Below are 21,514 nucleotides of genomic sequence, written 5' to 3' on the forward strand. Positions count from 1 at the left end.
CACCCGGGTGCTGAGGGAGTTGGCAGATGTGCTCACCCAGCTGCTATCCATGATTTACCTGAAGTCATGGCTAACGGGGAAGGTCCCATTGGACTGGAGGGTGGCAAATGTGACACCCATCTACAAGAAAGGCAGAAATGAGGATCCAGGAAACTATAGACCTGTCAGTTTGACCTCAGTGCCAGGGAAGGTCACAGAGCAGGTCATCTCAGGTGTCATTAAAAGTCACATAATGGACAACCAGGGGACCAGGCCTTCAGCATGGGTTTATGAAAGGCAGGTCCCGACTGACAAACCTGATCTTCTGTGAGAAGATGACCTCACTATTGGATGAGGAAAAAGCTGTTGATATTATCCACCTGGATTTTTGAAAATCATTTGACACAGTTCCCCATAGATTTCTCATAGAAAAACTGGCTGCTCATGGCCCGGATTAGCAAACAGTCTGCTGAGTCAAGCACTGGCTGGATGGACGGTCCCAGAGAGTGGTGGTCAATGGAGCTAAATCCAGCTGGTGGCCGGTCAGTGGTGTTCCTCGGGGCTCGGTGTTGAGACCATTTCTGTTCTACATCTTTACTGATGCTCTTGATAAGGACATAGAGTGTATCATCAGTAAGTGCACAGATGACACCAAGTTAAGTGAGTGTCAATCTGCATGAGGATAGGGAGGCTTTACAGAGAGACCTGGATAGATTGGATCGGTGGGCCAACATTAACGGGATGAGCTTCAACAAGGCCAAGTGCCAGGTCCTGCACTTGGGCCACAACAACCCCCTGCACGGCTACAGGCTTGGGGAGGTGTGGCCGGAGCTGTCTGGAAGAAAAGGATCTGGGGGCTCTAATGGACAAGCAGCTGAACACGAGCCAGCAGTGTGCCTGGGTGGCCAGGAGGGCCAACGGCATCCCGGCTTGTGTTAGAGATAGTGTGACCAGCAGGAGTAGGGAGGTGATAGTCCCCCTGTGCTCTGCACTGGTGAGGCCACACCTGGAGTACTGTGTCCAGTTTTGGGCACCTCAATACAAGAGAGATACCGAGGTGCTGGAGCGAGTGCAGAGGAGGGCAACGAAGCTGGTGAAGGGCCTGAGAACAAATCCTATGAGGAGAGGTTGAAGGAGCTGGGACTGTTCAGTTTGAGGAAGAGAAGGCTGAGGGGAGACCTCATCCCTCTCTACAGCTACCTGAAAGGACATTGTAGAGAGGTTGGTGCTGGTCTCTTCTCACAGGTGATTAGTGACAGAAGAAGAGTGAACAGCTTTAAACTCCAACAGGGGAGGTTTAGACTGGACATTAGGAAAACAAATTTTCACAGAAAGAGTGGCCAGACAGTGGAATGGGCTGCCCAGGGAGGTGGTGGAGTCACCATCCCTGGATGTGTTTAGGGGTTGTTTAGATGAAATGTTGGGGGATGTGGTGTAGGGGAGAGCTTTGTAGAGTAGGGCGGGTGGTTGGACTCGATGATCCCAAGGGTGTTTTCCAACCTGAATGATTCTGTGATTCGCCTCACAGAAACACAGTCCTTAGTGTAAAACTTAGGTGCTCTCTGTTATTTCCTCATACTTCAGTGCCATGTTCATGTGCTTCCCCACATGATTACACCAGCTACAGGAAAGTTAATGGGAAATATCAGCATCTGGGTGGAGTATGACTCAGAAAATACTTTGATTATTCTTTATTCTCTCTACATTAAAAAAACGTGTATCTTACAAGAATTTTAATATAATCATACTGCAATACAAACATGGTGCATTTAAACAAAGTTTTCTGAAAGCTTGGTTATACATATGAAAAAAAAAATCTAAGTACAAACTATATGTAAAAAAAATAATCTTGAACTTTATCATTTAAACCCGTTAACCAGCTATGGTTGCTGTAAGGTGGTTGGTTCAGGCAGCAGGTGAATCACACAAAAACTGCTAGTGAGCAATTCTTTTTCTTTACTGGGATGATGTTTAAAATTTAAAATTTTTTTTTTTTTTTACAAAACACTTTCACTTTCATGTTTCAGTCATTAATTGCACTTTGGAATAAAAAAAAAAATCATCCTCCCACAGGTAGGTTGCATCGGCTTTGGCTGGAATATAATAGCATTCAGATAAAAGTACCCTTCCCTTTTTTGCAGGGACAAGTTCCACAAACTACAGGTGGAGGAATAGGTTCAGAATGCAAGGGTTGGAAAACTGAATCTTTATGTTCAAGTTGGAACACAGGGGATTTTTGTTTCTTTAAAGACAGGGTACGCTTTACCGGGAGTTGTTAAACACCCTTTCTGCAAACTCGCACAATTACATAAATAAAAATATTGCTCAAATTGATCAAGTTCTCCATCACGTGGCTGTGTAGCTCTATTAAAAATTAACCACTCAAGGTTCAAGAGTGCCATTTCATTTAATGTATAGGTCTGTGCATGTAGATTTCTCTACCAAAACATTTTCCTGAGAGATCTTTTGCATAAGACCACATAAATCAGAAAGTTTGTAACACAGAAATGCATATACTATACTCTACAATTCTATCTTATATAAAACATAGTAATATCCTTTCAAAGTTAAAATTTGTCAGCAGATTGACCAGTTGCAGACACAGCTTGAGTTCAGTGTTCTCAATTGTCATCCGCCAGTTGTTTTTGTAAACTAGAAGACATGTGAGAAAACCATGTTAGTGCTTTTTAGGAAACTCAGGTTCCCCAGAAACAAACAATTTCCCAAACTGCTGAAGATGACAACTCCCCAAACAGCACTTCTGTATGTTTCAAGCAATAATACAGACTTCAAAATAGGCAAAAGCATTTCAATTTCTTAAACAAATGAGTTGTTTACACAGACAGTATGACTCACTAATGAAGCTGATTTCAACCTAAGAGAAAACTGAAGTCCAAGAGACTTCTTTTGCATAGGTCCAAGATCTGTCCTAGGCTACAGAAGTCAAGTATTATTTAAAGGGCCACAATACTTTAAAAAGGAATGACCACAGGGCACGGCCCTCACCTTTCCAGGTACTCTTTGACGTTGTTGTAGCCACAGAACTTGGCCAAGTGGATGAGCATGCCCGTGGCACAGCGCCCGTCCCGCCGGCGGCAGTAGCTGCAGTTGCACACCCCACGACAAGGAGGACAGATCCAGGCCTGCAAGGGGGTGAATGTGGGAGCAGAGTAAAGGCAAGCCATAAGCAAGGTTATATTCACCTTCCTGTTGTTCAAACAGACATAAGTATGGCTTCCCTACCATGTGATTGTTCAGGGCAAGGTTTTAAAAGCCTGTGTCAGCCAGCCAACCTTGTTAACCCTTTCCAAATTCTGCAGGATTAAAGAAATTATTAAGTACTCCCCTGTTTGCTTGAATACTTCTTACTTTGAAGACTCAGGTTCTCTGATGTGCTCAATACTAATTTTCAAAGACTAAAGGCATCTTTAATGCCTATTGGTTAACTCATCCTATGCTAGGTTGACCGTAGTGAATTTCCTAGAAAAAGATGGGTACCCACTGTGACAAGTTTCTCTGGCTCTGCCTGCTGGTGTAGCACAATTCCTGGGACTCAGTTACCCAGCATGTACATGAATTCAGGCACCTCCCAGCTGCTCATCAACTCAACACAGACATGTAGGTGCTAACAGCCGGTGTTACAGAATAGCAGCCACTGCCACACTGGGTCAGCACATCAGAGCTATTAGTGCTTCACTGTCCTTCAGACCAGGCCTGAAGCCCGTCTCTAAAGCAACAGCGGGGGAGAGGAAGTCCCAGAACAAGCTGAGCACAGAAAAAGCAATTCTGCTGAGAGGTCTTTGTGTACCCAATGACTTATTCTCTAGCAGCAGCCTGTGCTCTCTCCTTGCTCAGTACCTCAGGGAACAACAGAGAAAAGGGAACCAACCCCAAGACTTTTACGTATCCTTCTTCTTTTTTTCTCACATTTAAAAGTTAGAATCTAAAACAAGGAACCTGCTTTGCATGCCACATTACTGAGAGCATTTTAAAAAGGGTACATTTTGGAATTTTTCTGAAAGGGAACAGATTTCTTTCCTTAAAAGCTCTCACACTTCCCCTCCACTATCTGGTAAGCAAGTGGATATTCAGAGTCCAAAGATGGGTGGACTGTAACCAAGGTCCAGCACCTTCCACTGGAGTTCCAACAAGATCAGTGTCAGTCCTAACAGTACTACAGATCTCCTCATGGCAAAAAAGCTTTCAACACCATGTTGAGTGTATACTCATCACAGCTTACTAACAAAACTGTATACCTTACACTTTCTTTCCAAGCCCAAGAAATAATACTTACTGGATCAAGCAGTGCTGATTTCACATCTTCCCCATATCGATTTCGAAGACATGGTCCACAAAACTGCCCCCTTACTCCTCCACAGCCCTGGTTGCGACAGACTGTCTTTGTATCAATTGTCTTTTGTCGACACTGGTGGCAAGTACTACCCTAAAGTTGGAATGGAGGAGAAACGCATATATATGAAGGATATCTTAGATGCTGATAGCAAAGCACAAACTTCAAACCAAAGTCAAATTGAGCAATGAGAAACTTAGTGAGAACCGCCTTCTGTCGTGATAAATCATATAGTTATCCAGAGAGATGCTAGGAATTTCAGAGATGCTGCCTAGCTTCAGTTGCACTGGGAGTCTCAAACTACATGAACCCCATGTTGCAGTTCTGATCCTTTCTTATCTAGGAAAAAGCTAAAACTATTCAGAAAATGACCTTGTGATTCACGTCTGCAAATACAATGAAGCATGAAATATATAGTAAGCTGATCACCTAGATCTTTATGACAATATTAGCCAAATCCAGTGAAGGAAAGGAAGTAGTTCCATCAAGAGCTTTGGAAACTACCCAACTCATACAGAAATGTCATTTCCAGAGGGAGCAGCAGGGATCACTATTATTTAATGGTACAATCACCACTGCCACAACATTTATATTGTAAGAATGAAAGATAAAATGGATGTCAACTCTCATCAGTGGTGAGTCATAGCTATAGCAAATTCCACTTAATAGCTCTATGGCAAGAAGGCAGTTTTTTGCAGAAGCAAAAAGTTGGTGGGGCATATCAACCGGCACAGGCAAGCCCATGGAAGCCTGGCAAAGCTTTCAAAGTTTTGCTCATGTGATACAGTAATGCCGAGCTTCACTCTCCAGCACCTCAGGAAAGCATACCTTTTAACAAGCACCAGTGAACTACTAAGAGACTTTCAAGTTCATCAACACACTAAAGAATACAGCAACCACTTACTAGAACTTTGTCATAGATCTTGTCTTTAACAGTGATTGCAATGTTGTCCAAGTCCTCCTCAGTAATATCCTCTACTGGACGGTGAGATGAGTACTTTGATGATCTCCTCCTTTTGCGCACTCCACAATCCCCCTGCTAAACAAACTCATCTCAACACCTTTTGTCTGGTGTCATGAAGACTCTGTCACCAAACCTGGTGACAAATTCTTTCATTTATAATATGTATGAGATCTAGAGGGGGTGGACTACAGACTTGTGGACCACTGGAAGAACAGGGAACAGAGTTCTCAAATCATTACCACCTCTTTCTCTTCCTCTCCTCCCTCATCTTTTCTCTACTCCATTTGTTATTTGTTCTGTTTATATGTTCTTCCTTCCCATCATTGCTACTTCTATTTCCACAAATCCCTAATATGCATTCGCTGCATACTTCCACTGTAACTCTTCACACTCCATTGCTTCCTTCTCAAAATAAGGAACTATGACCATCATCTGCCTTCCCATGCTTTTTTCCTCCAGTCTCCTAGCATAATCTCCAATTGTTTCTCCAGTGACAATCTCTAATGTCCTAAAAAACCTTTACTGAAGTTTTAGCTTACTCCTGCCATAACCAGCCCTTTCCTCTTAACCCTGTTTGATATGTGGGAGAGTCCTCCACTCACTGTTAAGTGCTCTTCTTTTCCTTCCAATGATCATTCTCTTTGACCCCTATTCAGGTACAAGTCTCATTTGATCCACAGCCTTTCCCCTACCCCATTCTTAACACCTCATTTGTCCTTCACCCTAGACCAGCTCTGTTCTCTCCAAAATAGTCATTTACCAGCCCAGGTTCTCATTCAGTGCTACTCCTTTTTTTAATAGCTGAGTTCCCTCTGTAATGCTTCAACTATGCCCAGCACTCATTCCTACAAGCAGAACTGGGATCCAGCCTGTGCAGATGCAGACTTAAAGAGTCTTCATCATAAAGGCTATACAGTAAATATAACCAAGACAAATGACTACCATAAGCTAAGGGATAAAAAAACAGATTTTAAAAAAATGGGAAAGAATAGAACCTGCAACTTTTGAATAGCTAGCCAATGCAACAGCAGTTTGTTGGTGGAGATTCCCTTCATTCACACTGGAGTGTGAAGAATGTGTGACGGGGGAGTCGAGGGCATCCATCACTATCAGCGATAACTCTAGCAAAACCCTTCTCTGGAAGTAGCAATTTTTTATGAGTCTGAAGATAGAGAAGATCTGCTTTGCCACCTCCACCAGCCCCACTGCCCTGCCGCTCAAAGGCCTTCTACATTGTGGGCTCTAGTAATTCTCAGATAATGAATAAATAATAAGACCATAAGTTACTGCCATGTTATGTTTGGATAACACATATCAAAAATAGAGCCCAGCTAACAGGTGAAAGATGAGGCAGGAAGGCCTGAAAATAACTTCTTCTGTAGCTAATTCCAACTAAAGTTTCTCACTAACTTTCTGTAAGATGTGATGTCTGTTCTAAGTGCTGGCCAACAGTTTAAATGTTTCCTAATCCCTGACTAGTGGAGATACCAAAGTCTGGCAAATACCACACTGAGTCTCTTCTTCAGGAGGTTTTGTTGACTATAGGTATCAAAGTGTTCTGCAAATTTGACAGCCGACACAGTAAATTTTTCCAAGGCAAATTTTTCTGGTGGACGAGCATTCCTGGTTGGGTTCATGCGACGTGCTATCTGGCCTTCAGAAAATGTCCTCCTTGGGATCTTCTTCTGTTTCTAGAAAGAAAAAATTCCAGTAACTGTCCTTTCAGTTATGCTTGCAGTGTTAAACACCAGAAATGATCTGAAAATGTCTGTAATACACTAGTACTATCATGAATTAATCAGTTCTTCACGCATCCCTTATTTGTTAAGCCAAACCTCACCAATTTCTAGAATTCTTAAAGTGTTCCCCCTACACACTGTGCCTTTTTGCTCCTTTTAAATGCCACACCTTCAGTCAGATTCTATTCCAATTAACATCACAGAACTATACCAAAATTTTATGTATGGCATATCAAGGTAGAAGCTAGCTCTCACTATTCTACAGTAGCTAAATATTCAGATTTTCCACAACCTGAATACACCTTCAAGGAATAATTCAAATTCTACGTTATTTTGGTTTGTTTGCTTGCTTTGGTTTGTTGTTTTGGTTTTTTTTTAATTGAAGGGCATTAATAAGCTGCTTCTCCTGTTTCCAGATTCCTAAAACTTGGACATTTCTAGGAGGCACAAGATACCCTCTTAATAATGTCACACCTGCCAATTACTGCGTGATTTAATCCATGCACTGACACCTACCATAAAGGCAGCTACTAAATTGGACAGTATAAACAAGATTTAGGAAGCAAGTCTGCTTGCCACCATACACTTTAGTTTATTTCCTTCAAAAGAGGTGAAAGGCACACTACAAGGAAACAGACTGGAAGTCAAAAACCAAGCAGATGAGGTAAGTAGAATACTCCTGATGCCTTCCCCCTTCCTCATGTAAAGATACTAAATAAAAGTAGCAGGCTTATGTATGTATTGGAAGGATAACTTTAAGCTTCTGTAGCATTTAACTAGAACTAGCAAGGCTCCAGCCTTTCAAAGACTGTATAATTTGGCTTCACTTTTTCACCTGACAACCACCACACCAGCATTGCTACATGGGCTTCCCAAAGGCATGGCCCTTCAGTTTTTCCTCAAATCTCTTTTGTTTATAATATACGTGAAAAAACACTACTCTATACAGAACCTAGAGGGTTAATAGTTCTCTGCTTCTAGCCAAGAAAATTCAGTTGTGAAATAACTACAGTATCATTCTGGGTTCATGCTGAAGTGGTTCAATTTCATCATCATAGGTCTGCTGGGAAGTGTGGGTTTTAAGAGTAGCCTGCAAGAGAGAAATTAACAGGATCTAAACCCAAAGGAAAACTACTTCTCTTCCTGATTCCCACATACACAGACATTTGTCTAGCATCTCAACAGTATTTCTAGGGCACAAATGATAAAGAATCACCTTGGTCTCCATAGTTCTTCATAAATTATCTTACAAAATTCCATTTCATCACATAACTTCTGGTACTTAAATACTGACCAATAGCAAATCTACACAGATAAACTGACCAAAACCAAAGAAAACCCGAACAAAGTTGGTGAAAGCATTTCATTAGGAAACACATTAATCCTAAATCTAGAAAAAACAACTGTCAACTCTAGCCAGCACCAGAGACTTACCGGAGGAGTCGAGGTGGGTGTTTTCACCGGGAATAGGTCAGGTATGGAATTCAGTTCTGCCAGCAGCTGGGCAAGCTGAAATCGACAGTGATGCCACATTGAAAATTCACTGCAAACTTGCCAACAAGCAACACCCATCATCCACTCTTACACACTCTCCACTCCGAATTATATCTAAACACCTGAAGTTTCAGTTCATTAAACCTTTCTGGACGCACTTTATTTAAGTGGGGCTCCTAAAAGGGGTTCATTTACCCCTGAATGAGCAAAACTCTGCAGGCAGCGCTAACGTTACAGCTCCCATCTTACTGGGAATTAGAATTAGCTAGAATTACATCCACTCTTGTCAAAACAACACTTGAAGAGGCGCATTACAACATGGTTACAATATCTATGACGGACAATGAGAAATTCACAGTTCTTATGATAGGAGGGAGAAAAGGATGACAAGATGCCCTTTATCAGAAGGCCGTAAGATGTTCTCTGTGGGCTATTTTACTGAATGACTACCGAGACACCTGTGCTTTTTTCCAAGGAACTCAGCCCTTAAGCAGTGACATTGCAGCAGGGAAACTTTGCTTGTCATTTTTCAGTGATCCTTCGTAGCAATGACTAGGAACATCCCTTTTTCAACCTTGACAGCTAGTGATTTCACAAATGACCCAAACCACAGCCAGTAATGCGACATACCCATTGCTCTGTGCAGATACACACAGATGCATACATGGGTACATGCTCATTTGCAAAGTCACAAAACAAGTAAGCCCCACTGCCAGTTCCCCTAACCATGGTGTATGCAGTATCAGAAGCACTTCAGAAGGATGGTCTGTTGCACCATGTAGGAGATGTTCTGAAGGTACATTTCAACAGAAGCAGTGGCTGACAGGTCCAAAAAAATACTGACATGTTCTGGAAGGCCAGGATGAGGCTATCTTCTGAAAAGCCAGCAATACTAGGTATGAGCCAGGCTGCTAGGTCTCTGAGACCACAGTAACAATCATGAGATTAAAAGCTGGATACAGTGTTTCTAGTATTTCAGTGTGGCATTTATTAAGAGCTATTTAATGTTACCGCAACTAGGGTGGCCAATCAATTTCGCAATGGTTGAATTAGAAGGATGAGTGGAAGGTGAGAATGGTGAGGACCAGCAAGACCAACACAACAGCAGTGAGGATACAAGATAGATTAGAAACACAGGTACAAAACTAAAGCAAGTTTTTACATGGCAGCTGCAGGCCCACACACCCAAGAGGTGTACTTGAGCCCCTAGACTGCTTGGAAGCTGTAACTTTTCCTGGAATATCATAAAACTGAAGGAGCCACTGAGGACCCAACATCAACTTGGATTTGCATGGCAGCGTAGTAATTAAAGAGAGCTGGCAGCATTTTGGACAATAGAGGAAAAAGCGTTAGGGAACGATCAGTGACTCTCTTTTCCACACCCACATGCACACATATGCACCCTTTCGGAGTTATATAGCAAAGCATAACTGTAAACACCACATCCCACACAATGAAAAATTACATTTATCGTCTTAGCAGTTTTAAGCTGGCTTTTCAATCAGTAACTGCAGCAGATCTGTCAAACACAAATGAGAAGTAGAAACTTTATTGTGCAGATAACACCACAAACCACCTGAAGGGACAAGCTCCAGCTGGCTTTCTGAAACATTCTGAATGTAACACTGCAACTCGGGCATCCATAACTTTGTTCAAAACCACATACAAAATGTTTGGTTCAGCTCTGGTTTTAAACCTGAGCATGCTAATCCTACCTGAGGCTATTTTAGGGGTAAACATCTGAGTGCTGATGGTCCTCTAGGGTTTTCCCGGAAGAAAAATTCAAACACAAACCATCATGAGATTTTCCCGAAGTCCCAGCACAGCACTAGCACTGAAGTGTGCTGAAGCTAAGTACTCAGATGTAAATGTCGGGGAACAAACCACTGCTCCTAAGTCTTACCATGGCTTTATTTTCTTTAATATTCATGGCTCTCTTAAGAAGAGCACTGGAACTTTCCTCCTGTGTTTCTTTAATGTCTTCTTCAGACTCTGAAGCAGAGCCCTCTAGTTTGTCCCACTGCTTGCAGCTTATTTCTTTTGAAAGAGGTGTAAGGGACTCGCTGTCCTTTAGAGGTAAGTTAGAAAAACCCTGTTCAGGCACTTTTTTCTCCGACAACTTTCTGGTGGGAAACTGCAAGGCAACACGAAGGCCAAAGCTTCTTCTCTTGGGGGAAACTTCCTTCTTTGCCTCTTCCTCCTCTTCTCCCTCACTAGCTAATAATTTCTCATGATCTTCATCACTCAGGTCCGACTCCATCACCTAGAGTTCGGAAGAATCCCATGTTACGTTATTGGCTATGACACAAGAAAGGTAATTTTTAAATCACTAATTCTAGGCAGCAGTCTCACCACCCAAAGGTACTGTCATAAATTCACCATAATCAAAAAAATTTTTTAAAGTTCACAGTACATGACTTCTTCCTGTGCCAAGACCAACACAAAATCTATGTATTAATACTGTCTGGATACAGACATGGCTGTCTTCAGAGGAACAGTATTGTCCAGCACAGTCTGACTACAAGCTGGGGAAGAAGTTCTAATTTCTAATATGTAACGTTACAGTAAATAAAGCTTTTTCTCTCTTTTAAGATAGCACGTATTTTTCTTCAGCGTGAATAAAGAACATCACGGTGTATCAGAAATAATCCTACTAGAACATGCGTTTTACACAGAAGAGAGAAAAAAAGAAGCCAACATATACATTCTTGCACAGGTGACTGCCTTTACCAGAACTCCCTTCTTGTTTACATCTACCTCGCTTGAAGTGAAACCTTCAAACGTTTCCGTTTCAGAGTCAGTGTCTTCAGTGAAAATCCTCCGCAGTTCTTCAGTAAGGTATCTGGACTGAAATCGAACCCCCTGTAAAAATACCAGCCAGTAGCCATGAGAGACAGTCAGATACAGAGTAGTCACACAGTCACAATAAACCTGTTCTGAGGTTCGGGCAGGTACCAACTAGATGGCATATACTGTGAAAGCAGCACTTCGCAGGCAAAGCCTGTCAAAAGAAAAAAGTAGAAGACATTTAGAGTTTCAGCACTGAGTTATTTTAACTTAGCAGATTTTTTTTTTTTCCTCATTTTGAGCACAGGGCTTTAACTGAGCTGCTTCTTGTGGGGGAAACTTTCTTTTTCCCCTATTCCTCCTCTTCTTCACTACTACCCAATAAATCAGTTTTCTTATGTGTAAATTATCATGTTGTTTTGTATGTTTTCTTCTGGATGTAAAAAAATGGGCCTTGAATGGAAGAAAATATAAACCACAACCACAGTAACAAAAAGCCCTCCTTTTTTCACTTAGCAGTAGAAAAAACACTCTCTTCTGGGCTTGCTGCAGCAGTACTCAAGGCTCCTGGAGATAGTCTGTTCCTTCTCATGCTATTGCACCATGACTGAAGTGCCAGATACCAACACAAAACCACAGAGCTTTGAACAGCCTGACTAACATCCCTCCATCTTCCAACTGCTCAACTCTCCCCCTGTTGTAACAGTGCTGTTTACCATTCAAACGTGTTCTAGGGTAGACAGATCTCAGATTTCTGAGCACAGTCTAGGAAGTAAAAAGTCAGCCCATGAAAAATAAGCTAAGATCTCATTAAAACACTCTTCATGGTATGCACGTTACATACCAATTAAACACAATGCCTTTACTAAATCAGAAATGTATTTCCATACTTCCAATCAGAATTAGTAGAAGACCATCTGTGAACTTGACCCTGTTAGTCTCTTGAGAAACTTGTCCATGGTAGGAACATAACCCATGTTCACACCACACCTGCCTCTTGAAATACAGCAACATGCAAGTTTGTATCCCCAATTTTCCTCTGCTATTTCTTCCTCCCACACCAGATATGACCTTTCATACGATGCACTTGCTAAGTATCTTTATTCTTCCTTTCAATTTCCTCCCTTCCCTGACTTTAATTACACACTTTTTTATGTTAATATCTGGTGAAAACCAGATACAATAGATGAGTGCAAAAACTTACAGGGGAAGGGGAGGGGGGAGCTACTGCATATGCTATTTCTTTACACTTAAACATCTCCTACAAATTATTATGGGTAATTGGAATGAGTTTTCTCTGAGCAAAATTACTTTATTCTTTTGTTGATAGCTGCAGTGCAGCTGCTTGAGAAAGGAACAAACATAATAGGAAAGTTACTTTAAAGTTAAATTGCATTTCTTGGAGGGAAGCTGAAGTTTTTATGCATTCTATATTTTCATTAAATACCACAATGAAGGGGGGGGGGGGCGGGTGTGAAATAAGCTGTTTGTTAGCTAAAGTGACTAAAAATAACACACCTAGAGCTATGGTGTTACACCTTGGAAGAATGGTCTATGCAAGGTAAAATACCTATAGGAGAAACAACTGTAACTCAGCAAAAATGCAGATTATGAGAGTAGAACTGCAGAAAGCCCTGAGGAAAAGCAGACCTGCAGAGGTCACTACTTGTTAATGTATTTGCGCATCAGCATCCAAGGGAACACCTGATGCACCAACACCCCATTCACCTTCCCGGCAGGGCAGCTGCCCTGCCTCCTCTCTCAACAACTGCAGAATTTTTATAAACTTCCCATCATTTTGCTCTTTGCACCAAAACCTTTTCGTTTCTTGTACAAGTACCTATGATCTCTCTCAGCAGCAGTGGTTTTTGGCATCATAAATGGATGGAACTCAGGATAAAAAAATTGTGGGGTTTTTTTTGTACCATTTAGTGGTAAAGGAGTTAAGCTCAACACTGATGGAGACTTAAAATAATTCTCAGCCCAAGGGAAACACAGGAATGTTGAGGAAGGCTGCAGTGCCAGCTGTAAATTTGGGACAAGTCTCACTGGGATTCTCAGTAACACATGTTAAACTAACAATACCTAGCTCTTCCACAGCATTTTTCATCAGATGATTTTAAAATGCTTTGCAGCAAAGATCATTATCATAATATCCATCTCACACGTTGGGAAACCGAGGCAGAGAGGCCATTTGCCTACAAAGGCTCAGAAATAGTACATACTTGTACAAGCCTCATTCTGTGTCCCTTCCTAGCACTAGCCATCTTCCTTGTCCTCAGCACCTCTTAACCAGATACTGACCTAATGGACTGGGAAAAGAAAAGGAAGAAAATTTTAAAAGCTATTTTAAATTTTGTGGTTAATGGAAATGGAGGCACATTTTCGAAAGCACAGCTGACAGTAGTATCTTTTAGCACATTAGCCCATATCTATCAAGTATATAATTATAAAGCTTCTAAAAGACTAAAAACTGAATTTTCTAGCAGCCAGGACAGCACACCCCGTTCTCTTCCTTTCCTGTGAATTCAGCTGGTGCTTCCAGCTACCAAATCAGAGAATGAAAATAATGATCCAAGCTATTTCACCATTAAGAGAGCAGAGAATCAGCAAATCGCACAATCACAGCAGGAGGAGCTGATGGTTTTTGTGGGTCACCACCACTAGAACTTGTTTTCAGTGCAGAAACAGCACCAAGATACATTTCTGGAAGAAACACCCTGAAGTCTTCATACTCACAAATGGCCATCTATTACCATGCATTTCCACTGTCATGTATCCAGAGCACGTCAGCCCAGGATGGTAATTCTCTCTTTCCGGTTTGCTATACTTACCTATTTCACTTAAACTCACCTAATGAAACCCATTTTCCTTTTTATATTATGAAAGAGTTTTTAAAATCATGAATCATTAAACCTTAAAAAGGATAGCAAGATTGTTTACATTTATTTTTAATATGAGGACTGCAGATTATGGGTTTTGCTGTGAGTTATGGCTCACACAGACTTGACACAAGGCTCAGAGTACTACTGCACCCAACGACTGTAATCGGTACACGGCAATCCATTCCTACCTTTTTTCCTGACTCCAGGGAATCAAAACTAGCATATTTGTCCTCTGACAACAACCTCTGTCTGGAAGCATCATCTTGGAACCCCAGAAAATCTTCATTGTCACTGGGCGCATTAAAAATGTCAGCCACATCCTTGGGTATCTGTTTCTGATTCAAAATGAGACAGAAGACAGAGTCAGACATGCCAACTTAATAGGAAAACTCAAACTGGCAACAGTACAACTTATTTTTATACTCCTATGCAAGTACAAATATGTATCACAAATACGCTATGCGCAAACTGTACCTCATTTAGCTAAACTCCAGGAAAATTCTGTACAGACTGTTTTAATCCCTCAATTCAGACTCCAGATGTGGGGCTAGGGAGGGGATGTGATATGCAGGGTGTTTAACTCCACGGAAGAGTACTTCTCTGACATAAAAATATACATGTGCCTCATTTTGCAAGCACATGATCAGGGCACCCTTTATTTGTAGTGAAACCCATCACTGCTCCTTCTCCTACAGAGCAATGATGGTTCAGAGGTGAGGAACACACAATTTAATATAATGCAATGATAATCAAGTACAAAGAAACGTTACCATTAGAGTGGTACCAGTACCATTACATATTTTAGCAGCCATTTAGCGAACTCCAAAAATAAAACCGATGCAACTCATTCTCCTTCATCAGTACTGCCACAGAGCTTTTTCCGCAACACTTTTTATGAAAGTGAAAACACATTTTAACGGAGAACATTCCTCGTTTGCTAGAAGCCCATGAGGTAGCCCGCCAGAAGGAAGCACTGCCAAGGGCAGGCGGCAGCACCTTCCGAGGTGACCAAGGTCACAACTTCAGAGTTTGAGAAGTCCAGTCCTAGCATGGAAGGAGACTCGTTCCCCCACATCCAACCACTGCCCCCGGCCATGTACTTCACCAGGCACTTTGAAGAAGCCTCTCCATGTAATGGGCCAGTAAGGAAGCCTTCACACAGCTCCCACCTAGGCTGCTTTAGGATTTGGTGCATGGAAGGATGAGATGAACAGATCCAGCCCTAAAAACCAAGGCATTTTGACAAGCTTCAGGACACGCTTTTACACATCCCAGTATCACTTGCAAAACCATGCTGCTGTTCACAGAAATGCTCAAGGAGAAAAGCGTCTGCATTGCTCACCAGCACCCAGATATTTATCTTCTACATCCCCAGGACCACATGTACATGTCACACATGCTACTCTTCCTTGAAGCAAGCCTCTCTGCCATTTGGTGTGTGCTAAAGCCACATGTGGATTTCCCATTCCTCTCATGATCTCGTGTTCCTGAGAGATAAACAGTTGCCTTGTGAAAAGGGCCAGTTCCTCATCCAAAGGAGGTCTCCAGCCCTGAACATTCAAGAGAACATCCCCAAGGTGAACTCCAGAACAGAGAGCAGCCTGCGCTTGCCCGCTGTCACAACCAAGGTTGATCATAGAGGGCCACATATAATAATTATTTTTAAGTTGATTTTTCTTTTAGTTATTTGTATCAAGGCAAATGGCCCAAAGGAGGCTCATTCTCCAAAAATAATGTTGCTGACAAAATTCCATTTTCATTAAAAAAAGCAAGCAGCACCTTGACCAAAGCACCACTCGTTGAAATAAGCTACAGTAATGGGCATACATGGGCTAAATTTTATTCTTGCTCTGCTTTTATAAAGCTGATGTAGACTGATGCAAAACTGATATACTGTTGCTTGAGCAAGAGCAGAATTCACCTCTGAACAACTGACCCTCGCAGGCACATAACGGCACGACCCAATGCACTGCTGCAGAAGTCGTGCTGTCCGCATTTGAACTCCTTTGGATATTCCCTCACCCCCACCTCTTAAAACAAACAGCCAGAATCCGCCTCCACTGCTGTGACAGAATTCACACAGCACAGAGCACTGTTAAAAATGAAGCTTTATGCATTTTAATAGAAAAACATACAAGTAGCTGTGAGGCTCGTTGCTATGAAGGAATGGCTTCCAGGAGCCACTGCATTAGTTCTTGTGCTATTGTACAGCTGAGTTAGCCACTGCTGTGATTACTGTATGCCTAACTAATTTCTTCTTCTTCGCCTGTTACTTCTGCGTCTGCACCAGAGGAGCCATTATGGGGGTGTAATTACTGATTCTGAACAACAAAAAAATTCTTTTCCAGTAGAAGACCTTTCCTGATCTTTATGCATTCCCCAATACTAAGGTACTGATTTAAGTAACTTACTGCAGAACTTCAAAGATTTTTAGTTAGTGAGTTGCCCCTGTAGCCTATGCAGAATACCATTCAGTCACTGATGAGTCCCCATTTCACTGAAAGGGCTTAAGTTAATAACGGACCACACCTGACACATACAAGGTGGGCATACTCCAAGAGTTTAAAAAAAGCACCTTCCCAAGCAAACTTGCTCACCTGAAATCCAGCATTTCAACACCTGAAATCACAAATGAAATTTATTCCAGCAGAAGTCCACTGCTCTCAACAGACAGACATCAAAGGTGAGTCTGCACCAAACACCTCTGCTGTGATGGGTTGATTTGCTGTTATTTATTGTGTAGTTCCGGAAGCCACCGGCATTTCCATTTTTAGTGTTCAATTAAAGTACATTCACGAACTGATCTATAATCAGCATCAGAGTCTAGCATTTTAACTCTGTCAACAAAGTAGCATACACCAAGAAAGAAAATACATATTTACCTAAACACAAATATCAAAATATTAATCTATTCTAAACACTTGAAAGATGAAGGCACTTCAAAAGAGGATCTTTTTGCCACTAAATCCCTAAAAAAGGCAGGAAGGCAGAGAGGCGATGAACATTTCAAGCTTGCTCAGGGGAAGCATTTCAACATGAAGAGACCACAGGTTCAGACACAACTGTCTGCTGAAATGCTGTAGAGATGTGAGAAATACTGCAATGTGAGAATGTCTTTTAAAGATACCAGGTACAAAAAGCGAAGTACTGAAAATCCAGTGAAAGCTGGAAATAATTCACAGCTGCTGAGAAAGTCAAATTCTTATTTCTAGTAGGAAATTTTATTTCTATTGAGCTTAGTTATTTTTGCACATAAAATACACTTACTTGTTTAAACACCCACAAAGTACTTTTCAAAAGTAGCAGACAATATTCCCGGCTATGAACAGCACACAATCTCACAACTGCCAGAATAACCAACCCTAACTATGTTTTTTCAACAAGACATCTCTCAGTTTCACCTTCTCTAAATTTGACAAAATATCGCCAGTACATCCAGAGGTGCACCCACATTTGTCAGGCTGTGTGGAGAAGAGGTACCGTTCCCACGGAACTGGGAGCAGGCAGCTCGTGTGTGCCCGTGGGGGCTGGCAGATCTGTCACCAAAGGCCAAGGGTGACAAGAGACAGAAAACAGCGCTGGGAGAGATGTCAGACCTGTTTCAGCAATGCTCCTGCACTCACTGCACAAATGATGGGCAACGTAAAGCACCTGAGGTCCCCACCAGTCAGAACAACATCTTTCCAAGTGCCATCCCCACTTAGCCTTATTAGGCCAGGAGAAAAGCCTGGGGTGAGCTGTTTTACTTTCTACATCAACAGGAAGAATTCTCATGTCTCAAAGTGAGAAAGCAACTTTCCTGATACCAAAGCCAAAACAGATGCAACTTGCCTTTCTACAAGGCAGCGCCCTGGCAGGCTGCAAAGAGAAAATGCCTGCCTGCATGCACACCCTCGCCTTCATCAGAATCATCAGAATTATTTCTATACGGCTTTCAACCATATGTAATTTTTTTAAGAGGTATTTGTACCTATCATTTTCATCTCCAGTTGTCACATTAGTGCATTCTTCTCTGACAATGATGTATCAGGAGAACATACTGTGTGAGAAAGAAGGTCTCGGTTTCTCTACTTTTGCTGTTACCATGAAAAAAAAAAAGTCAGCTGGGCTGTGTTTCCCTCATTCAAGTTTGCACAATGTGCGGACATTCCTATTTGAAGCAGAGGACGGATAATTTTAGTAACATTCAAATTTGAGTCAAACTGAAATAATCCCAGTTTAATCTCAAATGGATACTCACACGAACCAAACTTGTACAAAGTCACATCTAGAACACATGCTCTTGACTTGCCCCAGGCTCCGTATGGAGGCAAGCCCCAGGCACGCCACCCAAGGGTTACAGGCACTGGATTTGGCTCATAGCCCCAAAATAACAGCCAAACAGGGAAGCACTCCAAGTCTGACAATTATGGGCAGCGCTACAAGCATAGAGGGACCCAGCCAGAATGCTGATAGGTGCCAAACCAAAAAACCCAAAACTATTCAGAAGTCAAGATTCTGGTCTTTACACTGGAATCATAAAGGCGAACAGCATTGTCTGAAAGCTTAATTTTAAACATCACAAAAACATGTGAAAGACATGGAAGGCAAAGAGAGGCAAAGTCACGTATTACAGTGCAGAAGAATCACACAACTAGACACATGGTCAACAGGACTGTCAACACTATCCAACCAGCCTGAGACTCAAGGGCAACAACGAAATCTAGGAAGGCATGGAAGATCCCAGATGATCTCCACAATTTCTCAACAGCATCAAAGCACAAAAACCTGAAACTTTCTGGACAGTGAAGCACATTCCTGGCATAAGTGACAGCAGGGTGAAAGGCAAGTGGGTGTTCAGAGAAAAGAAGGAACAAGTAACAAAATGAACAGTCATCACAGTTTTACAATCTGCAAGGATACTTTGTGAAGATGAATTATGCCTAAACCTGTAAATCTGCCACAGTAACCACTCCTGGGACTTTCAGGGTGGTTACCCCTGCCCCCGCAAAAAGTTTTGGCAATTTTTACCCCAATCAACCTACTGCTAAAGTCAAGTACACCATGACATTTTAGTAAATTCAGCTATTTTCAGAACAGTAGGCTATGGTTTCTACATTGCTTTATTTAAATTTGTAATTAAATAAGCTAAAACCTATCAAGCTACTTTATCCTAAAACAAAGAATGCCCAACTATCAAAATCACCTGGTGACTCATGTAGAATGTTACCTTCCATAGGCAGCATCTACCTGGAAACTATCCCCTACTCTTCAAAAATGCAGATAATAATGTGAATACCAGCATGCCAGCATATGAACGCAGTCCAAACACTCTGTCAACTGCTACTATCTCTTCTTTTGTAATATCTAATCTCTTGCTGATCCAAACAGTAGTAACAGCTCTTTCTGAATTAATTCTGCATAATTCAAGAGCATCCCTTTCATCTGTGGCGGTGCCTAATTACTTTCCGAGCCCTGGCGTTCCAAGCAAAACACTTCTGTACAACACCACGGGAATGCAGTGTGTCCACTCTTCATGTCTGGACCGCTAGCATCCAGGCTTTCTGGGTGCTAAAGCTCTGTCAGCCAGCACCCCTTCAACAAGCTCCACATACTGAAACTGCTGTGCAAGGATCTGTTAAATTAAATCCTGGGGTGGGAAATGGAACCACAGGTCTTGCAATTCAAAACAATTTTGTGCTGCTGACTTCCCTGACAATTGCTTTCAATGGGGGCATGTACTCACTCACAAGCTAATTCAGCAGTCAGCAGTTGACCCGTGACTTCAGAGACGTCTGAACCTTCACCACCACGTCCTTCTGGCTCAGCCAGGACTGAACCCACTGCTCGTCAGCGTGCTGCAAGGAGGAGCAGGAGCCAAAAGAAGGCCTTGCTCAGCCCAAAATAAGCTCCCAACAGAAAGAGGAGTGTACTGAGAACAGACTGCGTCCTTCTCCTCTTTGCTGAGCCTTAAAATAAACATGACTTGCACACTTCTAGCTGTGCAGTAGAAAGGTGACCAGCCTCCTTATAGCACGAGGTGAGATGTGCCATTTGCTTCTGTTGTACCGTGTCAATCAGTTTTCTCCCAAAACGTTTACAGCACCCTTATCTCCACTCTGCCAGGGGAGAACCTGGGCCCAGAGGTGGAAGGTTTACGAAGTTCCTGAGAGGACAGAGGCCCTACCAAACGTCTCAGGGTTTCTACAACCCTCCTGGTTCCATAAAACCCCATGTAACTCCCTACCCCTCCATGAGCAAGAGCTGATGGAGATGCTGACCTTCTCCCCCCTCCCTCCCACCGCCTGGGAGACTCACCACATCATCTCTCAAGAGCTGAACCACACAAGCAGCCTGACTGATGCACCCAAGGAAATGCCAGGCTTGGACCAGACTGCAGTCGGGTGCGCCAATCAAAACACGCCTGCGTTTGTCCCTGAGCCTCCAACCTTACCCATACTCACATGTATTCAGGCGGCTCAAATACGCGTTTGTGGCATCGCGGCATTTCAACCAAAAAAAAAAAAAAAAAAAGAATAGAATTTAAAAAAAAAAAAAACAAACCACGTTTCAAAAGTGACATCCCCAGGCTCACAGAGACTAATTAATTAACAAAGCTCCTCCCCAACAAGCTGCGCGCAGCCCGGTCTCATATTAGAGACCCCGCAGGACCCAGCCCCCCCAGTTTCCCCACCGATGCTCAGCGCCTCGGGGGCCTCCCCAGCGGCGGCTTCCAGCCCCTTCCCCGGCGCTCTGCAGCCCCGCAGCCGCCGTGCCACGTGGAGGAAGCCCGGTGGGGCCGCCGGGACCGTGTGTAACGGGCGGGGGAACGCCTGCAACAGGGGCGAAGGTGGGGGGGCGAAGAGCTGCCCGCCGCTGTCGGCGGCGGCGGTGGGCAGCTTTTCGTCCCCCCGCCCCGGCGCCGCGGGGAGAGGACAAAGGCCGCCGCTACCCCGGGAAGGCGGAAAACAGCCGAGCCGGCGCCCTTCCCCCGGGCCCGGCCTATCTCCCGCCCGCCCCGCGCAGCCGGGCGTGCCGCCTCACCTTGCCGCGGCTGGCCGCCACCGCCGGGCCCGCCGCCGCCGCCCCCCGCCGCCGCCGGCGCCGGCCGCGCCGCACCATGGCGCAAGGAGCCGCCCGCGCTGCGGCTGGAGGGAGGAGGAGGAGGAGGAGAAGGAGGAGGAGCGGGAGGCGGTGGCGGGGTGGAGCCGCCCGGAGACGGCGGGAAAGGCGAGATGGGGCTGGGGCAGCCTGCCTGGGGGTGGGTTAGAGCCATCCCGGGGGGCTCCGCCGGGGTGCTGGGGCGGAAGGTGCAGCTCCCCCTCACACGGCAGCA

At 43.4% G+C, this 21,514-nt stretch overlaps 1 protein-coding gene across 3 annotated transcripts; it reads right to left on the reverse strand.

The window, feature by feature from the left end:
* Positions 1 to 1,695: 1,695 nt before the first annotated feature.
* Positions 1,696 to 21,307, reverse strand: CDCA7L (cell division cycle associated 7 like). 3 transcript variants are annotated; one of them, XM_074900400.1, is made up of 10 exons: positions 21,223 to 21,307; positions 14,388 to 14,534; positions 11,285 to 11,389; positions 10,431 to 10,790; positions 8,468 to 8,542; positions 6,800 to 6,985; positions 5,235 to 5,366; positions 4,274 to 4,423; positions 2,986 to 3,122; positions 1,696 to 2,631 (listed from the first exon to the last, which is right to left on the reverse strand). In XM_074900400.1, the coding sequence occupies exons 1-10, from the start codon at positions 21,298 to 21,300 to the stop codon at positions 2,601 to 2,603; spliced, it is 1,401 nt and encodes a 466-aa protein (XP_074756501.1). In that variant the 5' UTR covers positions 21,301 to 21,307; the 3' UTR covers positions 1,696 to 2,600. The 3 variants fall into 3 exon arrangements, with proteins under 3 accessions (XP_074756501.1, XP_074756500.1, XP_074756502.1); XM_074900399.1 differs by having other exon boundaries at positions 5,235 to 5,369; XM_074900401.1 differs by lacking the exons at positions 11,285 to 11,389; positions 14,388 to 14,534; positions 21,223 to 21,307 and having other exon boundaries at positions 6,803 to 6,979.
* Between the last annotated feature and the right edge of the window lie 207 nt (positions 21,308 to 21,514).

Source organism: Athene noctua, chromosome 2 (assembly GCF_965140245.1).
Source record: "Athene noctua chromosome 2, bAthNoc1.hap1.1, whole genome shotgun sequence".
Lineage (NCBI taxonomy): Eukaryota > Metazoa > Chordata > Aves > Strigiformes > Strigidae > Athene > Athene noctua.

Excerpts from the sequence above, each read along its gene's own strand:
- CDCA7L (XM_074900399.1), bottom strand. The coding sequence starts at position 21,300 with ATGGTGCGGCGCGGCCGGCGCCGGCGGCGGCGGGGGGCGGCGGCGGCG. Across the intron at positions 5,370-6,799 it reads TGAAGAAGAGACTCAGTGTG|CAGGGGGATTGTGGAGTGCG; the intron begins GTATTTGCCAGA and ends GAGTTTGTTTAG. Across the intron at positions 2,632-2,985 it reads GTCAAAGAGTACCTGGAAAG|TTTACAAAAACAACTGGCGG; the intron begins GTGAGGGCCGTG and ends CATGTCTTCTAG.